Source organism: Sciurus vulgaris (genome assembly GCF_902686455.1).
Source record: "Sciurus vulgaris genome assembly, chromosome: 16".
In the NCBI taxonomy this organism is placed as follows: domain Eukaryota; kingdom Metazoa; phylum Chordata; class Mammalia; order Rodentia; family Sciuridae; genus Sciurus; species Sciurus vulgaris.
Genome location: NC_136477.1, coordinates 48,199,624 through 48,219,944, shown reverse-complemented (window position 1 = coordinate 48,219,944; position 20,321 = coordinate 48,199,624). Strand labels below are relative to the sequence as shown.

General features: G+C 36.3%; 1 protein-coding gene and 1 pseudogene across 2 annotated transcripts in view; both read right to left on the bottom strand.

The window, feature by feature from the left end:
- LOC306647289 (dynein axonemal heavy chain 12-like) overlaps positions 1–20,321 on the bottom strand; it is a 332,440-nt gene that overhangs the window by 304,843 nt on the left and 7,276 nt on the right. The window contains 5 exon segments of the mRNA XM_079116520.1: positions 585–774; positions 6,300–6,326; positions 6,491–6,572; positions 15,921–16,099; positions 16,664–16,803. Coding sequence (XP_078972646.1) covers positions 585–774; positions 6,300–6,326; positions 6,491–6,572; positions 15,921–16,099; positions 16,664–16,720 — 535 coding nt within the window. The 5' untranslated portion in view covers positions 16,721–16,803.
- On the bottom strand, positions 12,675–16,048 carry LOC306647278 (nucleophosmin-like; annotated as a pseudogene). The gene is made up of 2 exons (XR_013766925.1): positions 15,921–16,048; positions 12,675–13,854 (listed from the first exon to the last, which is right to left on the bottom strand). The product of XR_013766925.1 is annotated as a nucleophosmin-like (transcript).

The following is a 20,321-nucleotide window of genomic DNA, read 5'->3' as shown; positions in this document are numbered from 1 at the left end:
TAATGCTAATCAGCTCAATTTAGCCATTATACAATGTATCCATATTTCAAAACATGTTGTAGATGATAAACAAATATAATTTTTTTAATTATGAAAAAGTATTCTAGGGCTGAGGTTGTAATGCAGTGGTACAACACTTGTCTAGCATATGTGAGGCACTGGGTTCCATCCTCAGCACCACATAAAAGTAAATAAATGAAATGAAGGTGTCCATCTACAACAAAAATATTTAAAAAAAAAAGAAAAAATATTCCAATAATAATCATAAAGGTTATGTTCCTAATAAATCCCCCAAATACATTAATATGTTCTGAAAACCCTGTAAACAGGAAAGCTAAAGCCAAAAGACAAAGTAAAAAAATCAAAATACTACAAAGATTAGCTAACAAACATAGAAATTACAAAAACTGCCTTTAAATTACAAAGGTTTTGACTATATTATGGGCTCAGAATAAAATTTTAAGTAAAACTCATATCTGAACTTGATAATAGTTGAAAATATACAGTGTTCACTATTCATTTTGCTTCTACTTTTGATTTAACACCAGAGGCAAAGGCAAAAGAAGCTTTGTTGTGTTACTTACCCATATATCTCTTCATGCTTTTTTCAAAGTCGCTTGACACTTCATTTATGAGACTTTCAAGGAGTTTTTCTCTTTTTTTCCCTTCCTTTAAAGACTCAGGAATCAGCATTAACATGTTATTCAGCCATTCCTGCTGAATAGGCACTATAGGACTACTTTTTACACACTGCTTCATATAAATGTAGTTGAACTGAAAATGTAATAAGAAAAATTAAATGTTCTGCATGCTGTGACATTTCAGTGTGATTCCTGAGCTCCAGCTTACTAAAACAATATTCTTTTCAGAATAAAAATATTCTTAGTCATGCATGGTGGCATATGTCTATAATCTCAGCTGCTTGGGAGGCTAAGGCAGAAGGATTGCAAATTCAAGGACAACCCAGACAATTTAGCCAGACTATTCAAAAATTAAAATGAAAAGGACTGGAGCTGAAGCACAGTGGCAGAGCCCTTGCTTAGCATTGCAAGATCCTGAGTTTAATCGCTAGTACTGAAAAAAAGTGTCAACAATAACATGTTTTCTATTTAGAATAAAAAACATTTTTTTCAAAAAAAGTGCTATAAATGTTTTATCTTTTTCTTTATTTTTGATGAGCTCTTGTCATATTAATATTCTTATTACATTCTTCATTTTCTCAAGGCAAAAAAAAACTCCTTTAACTAACTTATTATCCCTTCATTCAACAAATGTTCAAACACTATTCTGAATATTAAAGTATTAAACACAAAAAGTGTGGAAAAAAAAACATAACAGTTGCCGATGCTCTCTTGAATATTATATTCTGATACAAGAGTAGTATAGTCTAATTTCACAAATTCTTTCATAAGAATTAGGAGTCAACAAAAAATAGACATGAATAAATGGAAGACAACATTTGATCTAAATAAAGGTATTTAACATCTTGAAAAATATCAACTTTGTGTCCCAAAGTTAACACAATTCCAATAAAAATATCTATACACATTTTAATGAAACTAAACAACTTGATCATAAAGTTCTTTGTGGGAAAATAAACATATAAGAATAGCCAAGAAAATCCTGAGAAATAAGATCTACCATGGAGGACTGGCCCTGGGAGACATCAAAATATACTATAAGGTCTATGTAATTAGAACAGTATGATAAAGGTGTATGAATAGACAGGCCAGTGGAAAAGAACACAAAGTCCAGAAACAAACCAGTATATCAAAAAATGTAGCATAGAATAATCATGGCATTTCAAAGCACTGGGGCAAAGATCAAGGTTTGAATAAATAGTTCTGGGACAAATCAGTAGTCATTTGGAAAAAGATAAATCAGTCCATACCTTCTACCATACCAAGAATAAACTTCAAACAGATCAGAAATTTAAGTTCTACATTGAAACTACACAAGGACTACAAGGAAAAAAACATGAATCAAGTCTATAACTTGAGCATAGGGAAAAACTCCCTAACTGTGATTCAAATTTCAGATACACCCAAGGAAAAAAGTGATAAATTTTGCCATATGAGCCCAATATCTCATACATGCCAGGCAAACATGAATGAATCCACATCCCCAGCTTTGTGGTTAGGTAAATTTTGACTATATTAAAGTGTTTGCAAGGCAAAAATGTCATAATGGAAAAGTCAAAAAAAGACTGATATACTCCAGGAGAAAATATTTGCAATACAAGCCTCAGATAAAGTCCAACAAGTTCTTGAAATTTTAGGCGAACCTTGAACTCAGTGTATTAAGTGAATTAAGATAATTATAAAAACACAAATACAGGGTAGGGGTATAGCTCAGTGGTAGAGCACATGCTTATTAGTATCAGCAATCACCAAAACCAAATGTAGACAAATACTGTAGAATTCCACTTACATGAGATATCCAAAGCTATTGAGTTCATAGAAAAAAGAAGGATAATAGCAAAAGCTGAGGAAATGGGAAGTTGTTTAATAAATACAGAGTTTTGGTTTTGCAAGATGAAAATGTTCTGGAGACTGGCTGCCCAACAATGAAAAAAGGCTTACCACTACTGAACTGTATTCTTAAAATGGTTAACATAGTAAATTTTAGGTTATGTGTATTTTACCACAATTAGTGGTAAAATAAGGGAAAGGGAAAATAAGTCCAAACACAATTAAAATTGGTAAAACATATGAACCAACATTTCAGAACAAAAGTATTTTAAAGATGAAAGTCATCTAGCCAAATCTATAGGAATAGAGGAAGGTTTCCTGGGGATGATGACTGAGCTGGATTAGGGACAACCAGAAGAAAGCATGGATGGAAAGAAGACCTGCTGGGCAAATGCAGCAAGTGAGAAATGTCCTGCTTCCGCAGGCAAGTCCATGATGGTGGAGTATAAAGTATAATACAGAGAGTGATGAGAAGAGGTTGGCAAATAGGCAAGGATCACATTACAAAAGGCCTTGCATGCCACATTAAGCTTTAATGCTCTAGGATGTGGGAAGCCAGTGATGGTTGCTGTCCTTAAAACAAAAGATGAAGTTCTGATCTAAGGATAACAAATGAATAGGATCAATTTGAGAAATAGTCACAGTCCATGTGGGGACAAATTACATGGCAAGTGGATAGTTGAAGAGGGGAAAGAAGTTAATACTCAGACATTTTAAGCATGAGTGACTAGACAGTGATAATAGCAAAGAGAGCAGTCTCAGGAAGGAAGGTTCATTTTTTTCGACATGCTGAATCTGAGGTATTTTTACATAAAATTATCTGGGAATCAGCAACATATAAAAGGTAGCTAAAACCAGAAATAGAATCATCCAGGAAGATTCAAGGAAAGAGAACAGCAGCTACAGGCAGACAAGGAAGAGGAACATGATGATGACAGAGAAATAACAAGAGTCAGAAAAGCAAATACAAGGGAATATTTGAAAATAAAGAAATGGTCAGCTGAAGCTGGGCACATGCTTTTAATCCTAGCAACTAGGGAGGCTGACACAGGAGGATCAAAAGTTCAAGGATAGCCTCAGCACTTAGCCAGACTGTCTCAAAACAAAAAATAAAAAGGACTGAGATGTAACTCAGTGCTAAGGTACCCCTGGGTGGGCCCAGGTTGTGGTGTGAGGCACTAGGTTCATTTCTCAGCACCACATGTAAATAAATGAATAAAATAAAAGTTTATCAACAACTAAAAAATAAAAATAAAAATAAAAAAGTGCTCCTGAATTTTAATCCCCAGTACAAAAAAAGAAAAAAAAAAGTCAATTGGAATTGTCTGTATTTTTTATTTCAGTTATTCTAATAGGTATGTAGGGAGAATTCATTGTGGTTTTAACTGCATTATCCTAATGGTTAATGATATTGAATTATCTTTCTTTTTAAAAAAAATATTTTTAATTGTAGATGGACACAGTATTTTTATTTATTTTATTTGTATTTGGTGCTGAGGATCAAACCCAGTGCCTCACACATGCTAGGCAAGCACTCTGCCACTGAGCTATACAGCCCCAAGCCTGATATTGAATTATCTTTCATGTGCTTATTTGCCACCAATACATTCTTTATGGTGAAATGTCTGATCACATCTTTTACCCATTTTTCAATTAGTTGGCTCATTTTTATACTGTTGAATATCAGGAGTTCTTTACATATTCCAGATACTAATTCTTTGTTGAATATGTGATATGTGATATTTCTCTCAGTGAGTAGCTTATTTTTCATCCTCTTAATGGCCTTTCACTGAGCAAGAGTTTTCAATTTTGATGGAATCTAATTTATTGGAGTTTTTTATGGGTCACACTTTTAAGGTCATACCCAAGAACTCTGCCTAGTCTGATATTTTTTTGTCTAAAAGTTTTATAATTTTATGTGTCTCCTATGTTTTCTTCTCAAAGTTTTCTTTTTCCTGATACAGAGGATTGAACCCAGGGTCTCAGACATGGTAGATAATTGCTCTATGACTAAGCTACATCCCTAGATGCTAAATGTTTTTAAAGATTTTTTAAAAAATTGGTACCAAGAATTGAACCCAGAGGTGCTCAGCTGCTGAGTCACAGCCCCAGCCCCTTTTATTTTTAAAGACTGGGTCTTGCTAAGTTGATTAAGGCCTTTCTAAGTTGCCGAGGCTGGCTTTGAACTCAAGATCCTCCTGTTTCAGCCTCCCAAGCCACTGAGATTACAGTCATGCCCCACCACACCTGGCCGTGTGTGTGTGCGTGCATGTGTGCGTGCGTGCATGTGTGCGTGCGTGCGTGCGTGCGTTTGTGTGTTTTCCTGGGGATCAAGGGCACTGGGGATTAAACCAGGGCTTTGTACATGCTATGCAAGCACTCCACCACTGAATTACAGTCCCAGACTGTATAGTTTATCTTTTATATTTAAACCTTTGGTTAAATTTTGATAAAGTGTGAGGTTTTAGGCTAAGGTTTTTGTTTTGTTTTTAGGGATGTCCAACTGCTCCACTACATTTGTTGAAAAAGCTATCCTTCCTCTATTGAATAATTTTGTCAAAAATCAGTTGGGTGTACTTGTGTGGGTCTATTTCTGGGTCATCTTTCTGTTTCACTGATCCAACTATTTCAACTATGTGTCCAACTATTTCAAAGTAAAAAGAGTTTTTTGTTAAATCCAGTGAGGGTCTAATGAGAGAAGTATTGAAAAAATACCCTTTGGATTTAGCAATTTGTGATCACTTGTGATATTAATGATGAAGTAGTAGAATTCCTAGAAGCCAGACTGCCAAAGGAGCTGATTCAGGAGTGAATGACGGCTTTCGTGCCAGTATTTTTTTTACTATAAGATTCTAGAAAGCACGAACTGTGGAGGAATAATAAGAATGCTAAATATATGTAGACAAACACACCTTACAATTCACCCAGCTTCATGTTTGCGGGTTATGGTGTATATATTAGTTTTTTACCTAGTAAAGAGGCACATCCAAAGTCTCCAGAAAAGTTGGGAGATAGAGGAAGGCAGGGGAAGGGCATTTAAAGAACAAAACCTTGACTCACTAAAAAAAGAAAGGTAATTCCATGTATCCTCAACCCACAGTAAGGTGCTATCCTTAGTCCTCTATCCTCAAAGGAAACCTTCTGTGAGGGGCTGGGATTTAGCTCAGTTGGTAGAGTGCTTGCCTTGCAAGCACAAGGCCCTGGGTTCAATCCCCAGCACCACAAAAAAAAAAAAAAAAAAGAAAAAAAAAAGAAAGAAAACTTTCCCTATCTGGGAACCTGTAGCATAATTTCCTCTTATATATAACCAGCTAATAAGTCTCTGTATCCTTTGCTATTAAAGGATATTTACACGCTGTCATCTTTCTGTTAATCACATTACAGTCCCATGTCATCATCCAAGTAGTCAGACATTTTTAAAAGAATCTCTAGCACCTAGTATGAAGTTAGCATATAATAGATTTTCAATGAGTATTTGTTGAGTGGATAAACAGCCATCATATCAATATCAGTACAATCAATTGTTGCCCTAATTTTAAAATGAAGATGCATTTCCTTTAAAATTGCCACTCAATTTTTTCAATTGTTTGGAATAAGAGCTAATATTTACACAACTAACTCTCAAATAGTAAATGACAACCTAACTAAATTCTTAAGACCCACATTGTCCATGACATACTTGTTTCCTTGGGCAGCAAAACCCAAAAATCTCAGTTTCTAAATTTCTTTCTTTTCTAGAATGAGGCAAAACAAGGGGTCTTAGAAGAAATGACTTTGTAATAATTTCTTTGAATATTTTCAAAACAAGAAATAAATAATTGAACTCACTCCTTTTCTTTTAGTTTCACTGGTCATCTGTAAAAAACATAAGATAATTAATTTAAGAAGAAATTTTTTAATTTTTTAAAAATCAAAAATATTTTAAATTTATCTATTCTTTAAAATTATTTATATTGAGGTTGACTTAATGAATATTAGTATAGTATAAGGATAAGTCTTTTAAAAAGAAAATAACTTACAGTTGGAGGATAATCAGGCTCTGGTAATGGAGGTACTCGTTTATCCAATGTTCTGTCTAGATTTTTTTTGGCTTCATCAATTCTGAAATTATAATTAGAAAAACATATGACTCTAGAAGCTAACTTGGCATAAACTATTAAAAACAATAAATGTTTAACATTTTTCAATTCTACTAAAAGAAAAGATATTCAAGCATTCTTTATGTGGCTGAATCTTCTATGAGAAATAATCCTATGAGTCCTAAAATTTTATATTATTCAAGAATAAGGTAAAAGGGTGAGAGTAAAAATAAAATCAATTTTTTAAATTTTAACTTACTATTTAAGAATCCATTCTGATGCAGAGGGTGTCATCTCTGTTGAAATGTATTCTGTCAGAGAAGCCTTCCCTTAAATATCATATAAAAAAGCACCTCTTTCACTCTCTGTCTTATCTTCTTTTGTCTTTCTTCATAGCACTTGCCAACATTTAATATAAACCGTAGACTCTTTGGTGCTGGGGATTGAACCCAGGGCCTTGTGCATGCAAGGCAAGCATTCTACCAACTGAGTTATATCCCCAGTCCTTGTAGACTCTTTTATTCATTGCCATTATCCCCAGTAAAAATAGTACCTGGCACACAGTATGTGCTCAGTTTTACCTTAAAAACTATTTATGGATTTTTATTATACATAAAATGTAATTTCCTCTTTAAATTAATTTGTATCATATTGTATAATCTATTAATCTGTCAATAAGTATCTATTTATGCAAATTGTATGCTAGGTGCTATTAAAATATAGCGGTGATAAATCTCCAGGAATTTATAAACTGAGTGAGAGAACAGGAAGAGAATGCCTTATGGACACCCTGGTGATTCAGAGGAAAGATGAGCTCATTTCCACCTGATACACACATCAGCATTTGCAATGAGCTTTATGAAAGAGAGGATTTAAGGTGGAGATGTGGTTGTACTGGGATCTGAAAACACCAAACCTGAAAAACAGGAAGGCAAAGGAAGGATCAAAGGAAAATGGGGGAAAAGGGAGTTATCCAATCTGTCCAAAGTTTATAGGATGAGATGAAAATATGTCCGGAGAAGTGGACTGAAATATCCACCTAATGGTCTCAAATAGCAACTTTTTAATTTAATCAACAATGGGAATGACTAAGAGCTTTTGAGCAAAGACCATTTTAAGACAAACCTAACCATTTATATAGGCCAGATACATTTTAAAAGATGACCAAAGAAGACATACAAGGAAAAGAGATCTCAGAAAGATTGGAGGATGCCAAGTGTGACAGGAATCATTAAAAAGAACTGAAGCCATGCTCAGTGGCGCACGCCTGTAATCCCAGTGGCTCAGGAGCCTGAGGCAGGAGGATTGTGAGTTCAAAACCAGCCTCAGCAAAATTGAGGCACTATGTAACTCAGTGAGGCCCCATTTCTAAATAAAGAACAAAATAGGACTGGGGATGTGACTCAGAGATCAAGTGCCCCTGAGTGTAAGCCCAAGTACCAAAAAAAAAAAAAAAAAAGCCAACAACTAACACTCCTTGGTTTATAACCAAAGGACTGAAAATCAGCATACTACAGTGACAGGGCCACATCATTGTTTATAGCAGTTCAATTCGCAATAGCTAAACTGTGGAACCAACCTTAGGTGCCCTTCAATAAATGAATGAATAAAAAAATGTGGTATATATATTCAATGGACTACTACTCAACTTTAAAGAAGAATGAAATTATGGCAGTTGCCAGTAAATGGAAGGAGTTGGTGAGTACCATGCTAAGCAAAATAAGCCAATCTCAAAAAACCAAAAGCCAAATGTTTTCTCTGATATGCGGATGCTAATTCACAATGAGGGGGAGGGGAGTAGTGCTAAGGAAGAAAAAGAGTTATTTTAGATTAGGTAGAGGGGAATGAAGGGAGGGAAGGGGACGTGGGGATAGGAAGGACAGTAGAATGAAACAGATGTTATTACTTTATGGACATATATGACTGCATGACCAATGTGATTCTACATGTACAATCAGAAAAATGAGAAATTATACCCCATTTATGTATGATATATCAAAGTGTACAAATGCATTTTACTATCATGTATAACTAATTAGAACAAATTTAAAAATTAAAAAAGAAAACTGAGCCCAGCATGGTGGCGCACCTCTGTAATCCCAGCAGTTCAGGGAATGGGAGACTGAGGCAGGAGGATTGTAAATTCAAAGCCAGCCTCAGCATCTTAGTGAAGCCCTAAGCTGCTTAGCGAGACCCTGTCTCAAAATAAAAAAAAAGGTTAGGGATGTGGGTCCGTAGTTAAGTGCCCCTGGGTTTAATCCCTAGTACCAAACAAAACATAGCAACAATTGAAAGACAAAGGAGATACCATTAGAAAGGTAAGAAAACACCCAAAAGGAATTTCACAGAACGTGTGGTCATGGGAACCATAACCTGGTATACTCTGCATAAAGACAAGGGCCATGTCTGTTTTGCTCATGTTCTATCCACACCACTTAGATAGTATTCATCAAGGTGCATGAGCTCAATAAATACTTGTTGAATGAATGACCAAAATAGTGGATGTGGAAAAAATATCAAATATCTAGTTCAGTACTTTGCTTGACATATGAGTATTCATAACATTATCAAGCTATAACCATGGTAACCCAGGGCAAGGGGTCAGTGGGGGAATGGTAGTCATCATCACTTTCTGAGACAACCCAATTTATCATCAGTTAGTTCATTTTCTTAGGAACAAATTTCTTATATTGAGTTGAGGCTTTGTACTTCTATTCTCTGCAGTTATGTACAAAGGGTTCAATTCGTCCATGTTACCCTTCCAAAAACTTGATACCTTCCCAGTTGCTCCAACTACTCCTGTTGATAAGAGTTAATGTTTATGGTGAGCTTATTATATCCTAGACATTGACTTAAGAGCTTTATAGGTATGGGTTTCATTTAACCCTAATACCAATCCTAAGTAAGCACTATTCTTTTTATCTATCTCATATTTAGGTACATAAGGATAAATAGTTATTTAACTTGCCAAATTCACATGACTGCAGAGATGGGATATGAATTCAGGCCTGATTTTCGAGTCTACATTCTCACCAATTAAGAGAATAAGCTTCCTTCAAATTAGGAGATTTCAAAATTCCTCTCTCCTTTGTATCTGTTCTGGTTTATCAATGTCCCTCTTAAAGTGTGATCCCAGAATTCCAGATGTTGTCTGACAAGTACAGAGTGAAATTTTCCCTTTCAATATTCTAGACATTGTACATGTATTAAAGCAGGCTAAGACTGCATTTGCTTTTTTGAGTACACTTATCTCCCCTATTGAATCTTACTGAGCCTGTACTAAACTCAGACTCCTAAGACTTGTTAAAAATAAAGTAGAAGATGTTTCTGGAATATCTTCTTTTTGGTTTTTTGTTTGTTTTTGGTACTGGGGATCCAACCCAGAAGTACTTGGCCACTGAGCCACATCTCCAGCCTTTTTTATTTTTTATTTTGAGACAAGGTCTACACTAAGTTACTTAGGATCTCACTAAATTGCTGAGGCTGGATTTGAACTTTCCATCCTCCTACCTCAGCCTCTTGGGTCTCTGGGATTATAGGTGTGCACCACCACACCTGGCCCTCCTCTTCTTTTCTTTGTTAATCTTCAAGACCCAGGTGAGACTTCCCCTCCTCCATCTTTTCTCCCTGAACAGCCTAGATTTCAGCAATTGCTACTTACAAGGAATTTTACTTATACTTTGGTATGCTAATTGCCACTCCTCATAGGTAGGCTTGCACTGTAGTTATCCCAACATAAAGATAAATGCCCAACTTCCTTGAGCTTTCTATATGCAAATACCACCCTTTAATAAAGCAACAATTTCTGGAACATGTTTTCTCCTACTAGCTATGAATAGGAAGGACATAAGAATGAGCCTTTTACTTCCTGTTTTGCTTTGTGTATTAACAACTTAAAAGCAATAAACAAAAACTGGATTTCAAAAGACTATGTGGGAGACTGTGTGTGGTGAAGAAGAGAAACACTGATTTAAATCAAGAAAGGAAGTAACAGCCAAGGAAGAAGGAAGGCTCATTCTCAGAACTTGGGAAAACTACAAAATGATGTTGACTCATCCAGGAACTGGTTCAAGCCAGGGGCCCAATTCTGCTCAGGATTCCTTATGTTCTATCTCACCCCTGGAACTCTGTCCGTAGACCTCATTTCACCTTTGAAACAAGCCTGCATTCCAATTGTCTAATAGGTAGAGGTAGTGGGGAGAAAGAGAATCCCAAACCCTGTGGACATCCAGAAAGACATGTTTCCAGAATAAAAACTTTCAGTTCTAAATGGTTTCTTCCCAAAGAAACACATGAAAATTCTAATTCCAGCATTAAATATGACATTATACTTCAGTTAATTTTGAGGCAGTATTTTTGAGTAAGCAGCCAAATAAAAGTGGTACTATTTACAAATCTGTATAAAGCGCAATAAGGATCTTTCTTTTAAAATTCATTAATTCACACATTCATTCACCAATAATAGCATGCCAGACACAGTGTTTTGTATTGAAATTTCTCTCCTTAAGCATGTGAGAGTTTAGTGGAAGATAAATACTGCTAGGAAAAAAACCAGCAATGCTCTGTTATTCTCTTCTCTGTTGCCTTTCCTTCTGCTTTATCAGTCATATTTAGTTGCCCTTTTCCCACACAGCATCTAACTGTAATTCCTAATACCTCAGTCCTAGGATTTCACTCTGGATTTCCCTCAACCCTCTGCCTTTTCCTCCTTCTTCCTCCTTTGGCTCCTCCTCCCCCACCCCAACCCTAGTAATTTCAATTATTCTCCTATCTCTAAAAATCATGTAAATGCTGGTGATCCCCAAATTTCTATCTTCAGCCTAGACTCCTCTTATATATCCAACTTCCTAATATCATTTGCCCTTAAGTTACATAGGTACTTAGACTCCAAAAGAGAGTTAATGTTTTTTTACCCCCTATCTCCTGGACCTTCAATTCTCTATAAATGACACTGCCATTCACCCAGGTACCAAAGCAAATCTAATAGCAAGTCCTATTGACTGTGGCTCCAAAACAAAGACTTGAAAATCTTCTCTCCTCCACTGTCTCCAGCCTTATCCAAACCACTGCATGGTCTCATCTATTCTACTGCAATAGCATCTGACCTGGTCTTTCCTTCCACTCTAGTCCTCTTTCCCACCACCTCAGCCTATTCTTAATAACCAGAATATCTTTTAAATGTAAATCAGATTTCACATTACATATGTATAGAATATTTCAACTAAAAAAGTTCTGAATTAATAAATTCATAGCATCTATCACCATCTATCATGGCCTATAAAACCCCATGCAATCTGCCCTACTCTCTCCTCTGTCCTCACACTACTCTTCCCCAGATTTGTGATACTCCAGTGACACTGGCTTTATCAACTGCTGGAACAGACTGAAAACATTCATATTTCAGGGGTTTTGTGGTTGCTGTCACCTTTCTTAGAGTGCTTTGCTCCTGCTTATTTAAGTGACAGTTTTCTTCCCATTTTTTACATTTCTACTTAAATATCATCTCCAGAGGCCTTTCCTGTAGTGTTCCTGGGAACACCTTCCCTGTCACTGTTTATTCCTCCCTATTCCTCTATCTCACTTTTTCATAGCATCTATCACCATCTAAAAGACTAATATAATTTTTTTTTCCTTTACTCATTTACTGTCTCCTCCCACTAGTATAAAAACTTCTTAAAAGCACACTTCTTTTTTTAAAAAAAATTTTCTTAGTTGTAGTTGGACATAGTAACTTAATTTTTTTTTTAATTTTTCTATGTAGTGCTAAGGATCAAACCCAGTGCCTCACAAATGCTAGGCAGGCGCTCTACAACTGAGCCACAATCCCAGTCCCACACAGCTCTTTCCTTGGTGTTCTCTATGATCTTCCTAGAAACAAGCAGTGTCTGTGTAACAGCAAGTACTTAATATTTCTAAACACCCCTTAATATCTCTAAATTGAGGTTAGAAGAAATAAAAACAGGTATAAAGGAAGGACAAATAAATATAATTTTAATTTAAAGTTCTGCATACCTTTCCAGGCCTGTCATTCCTAAATTTCTGGGAAATCCACAAATCCTTTTTTTTTTTTTAACCTTATTAAAAATACTAAGTTTATTTCACATGTATTTTTTTTGTCTCCCCACCATTTCCATGTCTGACCACCACTACTACCAGGTCCTATCATAACATTCCACAGGTACTTAAAAACCAAGCAAAGGGTGGAGTTCCATCTTTAAACAGGCATTTTAGACAACACATTCTTGGCAATGGAACCTGGACAACATTTGTCAAACACGGTAGGGAAAGTTCTCACTTTGCATTATAAAAAGGACAGCCAGATATCAACTGTTACAGAAATGAAATAAGATGGAAATTGTTAACAAACTGTTTAAACTATTTTCTTAAAGAGACTTCCTCCACTGCCAGAGATCTTAAATAGTCTCCTGGCCAGTCATCCAGAAGCAATTCTTCACATAATTGACAAACTTGGCTTCCACTTTGGGAAGAGAACCACCTTTCTCTATACTTGCTTGCATTTTTGCTTTAATGTCTTCTACACATCTAGGTCCTTTTGTTGTTTTAGGAGTTTTTTCCTGTTTTTTGAAGGATTCTTGACCTTTTGACCTTGGTGTTGATGGTTTTGAGTCTTTTCCATTCTGGTTTGCTTTTTGTGCATGTTTGGCTAGAGTATCTCGTACAGATTTCTTCACTGGAGTTTTTCTTCAGTTTTCTCATCATCAAAATCATCATCATCTTCTTCTTCTTCATCTTCATCATCATCTTCATCAGCAGCAAGTTTTACTTTTTTCTGGGGAAACTTGCTACTACCTCCAGGGGCAGATCAATTTCCAGATACACTTAAGAGTTTTACATCCTCCTCCTCTTCATCTTCTGATTCTGCATCTTCCTCCACAGCTACTAAGTGCTGCCCGCCCACTAGTATGCACAGGCCCCGAACCACACTTCAACCTTAAGACCACAGGTGGTGTGATTTCAAAGACCCCAAGGGAAACTGTTGGCTATACAGACATTTTCAGTGTTGCCAATGTTACTTTAATTGGACTGCCTTCATAATTCATTGCCTCTGCTTCGACAACATGCAATTCATCCTTTGTCCCTAAACTGACCATTCTTAAGGATAACTTGTGTTTATTTTCATCATTATCCACCTTAAAGTGATAATATTTGTCAGCCTTTAGTTCACAACCGAAAAGATAGTTCTGGGGCCTCAGGGGGCTCATGTCCACGTCCATCAAATCTTCCATGGGGTGGTAGCATGCATGTAGGTGGGAGAGATGATGGACAGAAAATAGGCTGCTGCCCTAGAGAAGAGATGTGCAGGACGGAATCATGCCAGGGCCACAAATCTTAAAAACTTATCTACTTATGAAAATTATCTTGTGCAGTGTTAATCAGTCCACTAATAAACAGATTAAGAGACATATGGCATTTTAAGAAACCTATAACATTGGGGACTTTCCAACATTATCTAGGGATCAGAAAATGGAGGCCACACCGGCTAAGAATGCTGAGAATGACCAGACTGATGTCACCCTTATATAACTTCACATACCCATCCCTCACCAATTTACCTTTAAAAGAATAGTCAAGAACACTGAAAGTGCATTTCTCATTCTTGAGCTGGTTGGTCCTCATTCTCCCTTGAACGTGTATTCCTTGCTTTCCTAAATAAATCTCTGGGCCTCTACAGACACATATGGAAGTTCTTTTCTGTTACATACATCAAGGACCCCATTAATACAGAGTAAAGTCTGCCCTTTCTGGAAACTCCTTTGAACCCTTTTCCAGAGAGATCTCTTCTCTGGTGATACAATGATTAAAGAGAAATATGTAAAAAAGAATAAAGAAACATGAGGGGATGTGGAGGCTTTCTAAAGGAGAGGATCCATAAATAAGCATTGAAGAATTAGTGTAAGTATTCAGTCAGCCAGTGCAGTGAAGGAAACTGCAGGGTCCATCTTTAAACTGTGAAAAATATGGTATACTCACAGAACTGCAAGAAGTTCAATATGACAAAATGAGGTAATGAAAAGCTTTGGATGGAGAACAGTCTTAACTCCTAGAGAACTCCCTTCTAAGTCTTCTAAAACATTTTAAGAGTCTTAGGAATGAAGCGGGGTAAAAGTTCTCTAACAATACATGTACTAGTATTATTTATATACCCTATAAATTTAGATTTAAATGAATAAATAATTGATGACCTAATAAAAAATAAAAATCTAAAGAAGTTATATGATTAAGTGATCTATTGAACTGTAAGATAAGTAACATTAGCCAATATTTAAATTATTAAACTGACAACACTTAAGGAGGTGGAAACTTAAACCTCTTGGGGGAAAAAGGAAACTGAGGACTCAGACCTTTCACAACTTCCCTTATCTGTCAAATTCCCATGCCTGCCAAAAGTAAGCCCACCAAAAAAGTCTCCAACAGATTTCTCTCATGGTGTGGTCCTGCTAAACCCTATAAAACTCAGACACTTATTATAGCCAATCCCCATTTTCCTCTTGAAAATGTGCCCCTCCACTGCTTAATAAAGCATTGCTAATCCATTGGGTTCTCTGTTTCTTTTTCTTTTTGCATTCTCTTTCATTTGCTTTCAAACATGATCATTGACAGTGTTACAATAAAACCCAATCAATTGTATAATTGTTTATAAAAGAAGCAAACCAAGAAGGAAAGAGAATCCAGAAAGAGAAGCAGGAATTCACCAGAAAGAAATTAGATCCATGTCTTTTTCTTCTTTTTTCCCCAGAGCAACAGAGTAAGGTACTTGGAAATTCTCAGTAACTATTGAATTGAACTGTATCACCATTATCACAGCCTTTGGTTATTGGTACCTAAATTAATTGCCACTAAATTGGCAGAGGGGAGCAAGATGTTGGACTGCTTTCTTTTGTATAGAAAAAAATTTTAATTGCAAGTAGTTCAAAGATATTTTACTTTCTTAAATATTTTTTTCAAATGCAACACTATTTGTAGAAGCCCAATTATTTGTTTACCTACTTGAGAAGTAGGGTAGTGTGGTGCTTCAAGTATGTGAACTCTAGAACCAGACCACCTAGATCTAAACCCCAGCTCTGTGACCACAGGCAAATTACTTAACTTCTCAGTACCTCAGTTTATTATCTAAAAAGTAGAAATAATAGTGCCTACCTTATAGGGTTGTTGTGAGAAATATAAGTGAAAATAATAATATCTGAAAAAGTAAGCACTACATAATGTTAGCTAACATTATGATTACTTTTTAACTGTTTTCCTATTGATAGTATCTTACCGTGAACAACCTACAATGCTGAAAACTTTAGGAACACTAATCACTTCACTTGTATTTCAAGCAAGAATTAATTACTAATACACTACTTACACTAACTGATTGATTGTCTTCTGCTGCTCCTTGGATCTTCTGTAGTTTAGCAGCTTACTTTGTTGTGGTGTATCAACCCCTATGTCTTCTGGGGGATGAACAATAGGGGGTAATTTCAAGTTCAGAGCCTCCTTTTCGGCTTCAATGGAAGCTTTGTTTGGATCTGACATCGTGGTCCCCTAAAAATTAAAATATACTCTGAAGAGAAAAATTCTGTATAGCCATTATTACAAAAGCAAGTTTCAATATATTCATAACATATCAAGACCAAAATAAAATTCTGTACCCTTTTAGATCTCCCTCCCAAATATGAGAAAGAGGGACAGAGAGGTAGAGTGGGGATGAAGAAGAGTGAGAGGGAGAGAAAAACAAAAAAGAGACTTCTCTGGACAAAGTAAAGTAAGGAGAGGTGAAACCTCCGGAATCTCACAGGCTCCAAGTCCAGTAGCTGGTGAACGGCAATCCTCAACCGAGTGTTAACAACGCTGTCGCCATGGAAACCCCGTGTCCGCTGCCAAAGGGCTGAACGAAGGTTGCCTGGAAAGCCTGTTGTAAGGCCCGACAGATTTAGATCGCCTGTCACAACACTAATTAATTACTCAGGTAAATGGAGGGTGAGTCAGATTACCTAGCTGCCTTCTCTCAGAAGAGGTTCAGGAAATCAGGATCTTCAAACTATGAAAAACTGTGTGACGGGAAATTTTAATCCACTAGAAAATAAATAGGTTTATATAAATACTTACTCTCAGAGGAGAATCAAGTCTTCGAGTGTCCCCATAGTTTCGGGCACAGTGGCGCATGCCTGTAATCCCAGGGACTGGGGAGGCTGAGGCAGAAGGATCGCAAATTTGAGGCTGACCTCAGCAATTCACCCGGACCCTGCCTCAAAAAATTTAAAAAAGGATAGGGAGGAGGTGGCGCTTTAATCAGTGGTAGAAAATCAAGTGTACCCATTTTGACTTGGCTGTATTTATTACAACTAATCAGCAATATAATTTATCTTGCTTCTATATTTGCTGTTTGTTTATAACAATTTCAGGAACTCTTGCCAAAATCAAACAGGTAAGGTGTGTTACTTTGTGAGTATGCTTGGAGAGCAAAATGTGAAATGTTGCATTTGGAAGCTGTGCAATATATACTCCACCTAACAACAGCTACATGAATACTGTATGCCTAAATAAAACAAGGGGACGAATAAGTCTTGGTCATGTATCGATGGCAAAGTCATTTAACAAACATTTGAGCACTCTCCCTGTGCCAGTTGCCAGGTCAAGAATGTTTTTTGGTTTTGTTTTTTAAATGATAATGTAGCCTATCCTGCTGAGGCTCAGACCCTGAGAAAGAAATTCAGAATCCCAGAAGGTGAAGGAAGATGCCTTTGAGAGAGTAGTCATGCTTTATTTGGAGGCAGCAGTAGCCCCAGGCTGACTTCAGCCCCCTTGAGTCTTTCCATAGGCCTTTTTTATATGCAGGTCAGACAAAGAAGGGGCATTGCCAACAGGTTACATAAGTGAATGCATGCTCACAAGCAAATATTTATGGCCTTTGGGTACATATGCTAAATCAGGGTGTCTATGACTTTGGCTACATACTAAAACAGCCTACCAGAAGCCTTGGTGAGGGAACCTAACTATAGTCACCTTGGGCCTTTCCAACATAGCCCTACACTATTGTATCTGACACACAGTATAAGTGCTCCTGAAAATGTCATTTAAGTGAGTGAATGAACAAATAGAATGTCCCAGTAGTTTTTTTGTTTGTGGCTTGTGTTTGTTTGGGTACTAGGAACTGAACCCAGGAGTGCTTTAGTACTGAGCTGTGTTCCCCAGCCCTTTCTTTTTTTTTTTATTTTGAGAGAGAATTTCACTAAATTGCTTAGGTCTCGCTAAGTTGCTGAAGCTAGTCTCACACTTGTGATCCTCCTGCCTCAGCCTCCTAAATTGCAGGATCACAGGCGTATGCACCATGCCCAGTTCATCCTGGTTGTTTGTAAAAGCACACTATCATTCTGTAGAAGACAAAATACTTTTATGTGATAGTCTTTTGAGTGTTAATTTGATTAGGTTTAACTGTAAGGACTAAAGGGAAGGCAGCAATTTTTGTAAGATAGACACACTTTCTCTCAGTTATTCAATCAAACACTAATTTTGTGCCACAATAAAAAAATTTTGCAGATATAATTCAAATTCCCAGTCAATTGATATTAACCTAGGGAGGTTATTTTTGATGGGTTTGTCTCAATCAGTAGAATTCCTTTTTAAAAGGCTTAGTCATACCCTGAGTTGGACTCCAAACAGCAGTTAGGTCTATAATTGCTTTCTGCTCTCTGAATCTTCTCTTTCTGACAGCCTGTCCTGCAGCTATATCTTCCTTTACCAGCCCCCACAATTGCATAAGCAAATTCCTTATAATAAACCCATATATATGTGTTTGTGTATGTACATATGTAAATATGTAAAAATAAATATATATGTACATATACATATAAAATGCACTCTCTGTGTATGTATACACACACACACACACACACACATACATATAAAAAATCTCTTACTGGTTGCTTCCCTCATTGAATCCTGACTAGTACAATATACATTTTTTAACAGCTTTATTGAATTTTGTGTGTGTGTGTGTGTGTGTGTGTGTGTGTGTGTGGTGCTGGGAATTGAACCCAGGACCTTGTGCATGCTAGGCAAGCACTCTACCAACTAAGTTACATCCCCTTAACAGTTTTATTTAGGTATAATTTACATACCATAAAATTCACCATTTTTAAGAACACAATTCACTGATTTTTAAAGTAAATTTGAGTAATTGAGTTTCCATTACCACAATCCAAACTTCCATCACTACAAAAAGTTTCCCTGGGCAGTGAATCCCCTACTCCTATCTCCAGCCTCAAGTAACCACCAAACTGCTGTTGGTCTCCATAAATTTGCAATTTCTGGACATTTCATATAAATGAAATCATGCATTATGTGGTATTTTGTGTGTCTGGCTTCCTTCACTTAATGATAATGAATTTGAGGTTCACCTATGTGTAGTAATGAAGTTCATTATTTTTATAGCTGAACAGTATTCCATCATATGCATATATCATTTTTTATTTATCCATTCATCAGTTGATGGACATGTGGATTTTTTTTCAGTTTTGAGCTATTATGAATACTGTTGCCATGAACATATATCTACACATCTTTGTATTTTGCAGTGCTGGGAATCAAATCCAGGGCCTCATGCACACTAAACAAGCACTCTATCACTGAACTACATCCCCAGACCTGTTTACAAGTTTTTGGATGAACATACATTTTCATCTCTCATGGAGTGAAATCTGGAATGGAATTGCTAGGTGGATTGGTCAGTCTGTTAAGCCTTTTAAGAAACTGCTAAACTGTTTTCCAAAGTGTCTGAAATATTTTACATTCCTACCAGCAATGTATAACTGTTCTAGTTTCTCTACATCCTTGCCAATACCTAGTACTGTCTTTTTGATCATGGTTATTCAACTTGGCAGACAGTGGTATAGCACTGTGGTTTTACTTTGCATTTACCTAATGACTATTGTTATTGACTCTTTTCATGTGCTTATCAACTATGGACCCATGGACACAATTTTTTTTTCCTTTCCAGTGCTGTGGATCATCCTAGAGCACCATGTATGCTAGACAAATGCTCTCCCACTGAGCTACACCCCCAGCCCATGATATATCTTTTTTGATGAAATGGCTATTCAAATCTTTTATTTGTTCTTTTTAGATATATATGACAGTAGAATGTATTTTTAACCATTTTTAAATTGGATTATTTAACATTTTCATCATTAACTTTTTTTCCCCATGTGTTGATGACCTGTTTTTTTTTTCAATTCATTGTACACAAATGGGGTACAACTTTCATTTCTGATTGTTCATAAAGTAGAATCACACCATTTGTATAATCATACATGTACATAGGGTAATGATGTTTGTCTCATTCTATTATCTTTCCTTCCCTCTGCCTCCTCCCCACCCTTCATTTTCCTCTGCACAATCCATCCTTCATCCATTCTTGCCTTACCCTCTCCTGCACCCCTGTTATGTATCATCATCCACTTATCAGAGAAATCATTTGGCCTTTGGAGTTTTGGGATTGGCTTATTTCACTTAGTATGATATTCTCCAATTCCATTTACCTGCAGATGCCATAATTTTATTCTTCTTTATGGATGAATAATATTCCATTATATATATATATGTGTGTATATATATATATATGTGTGTGTATATATATATATATATATATATATATACATCACAGTTTCTTTATCCATTCATCTATTGAAGGGCATCCAAGTTGGTTCCACAATCTACCTATTTTGAACTGAGCTGCTACAAACATTGATGTGGCTGCATCAACGCA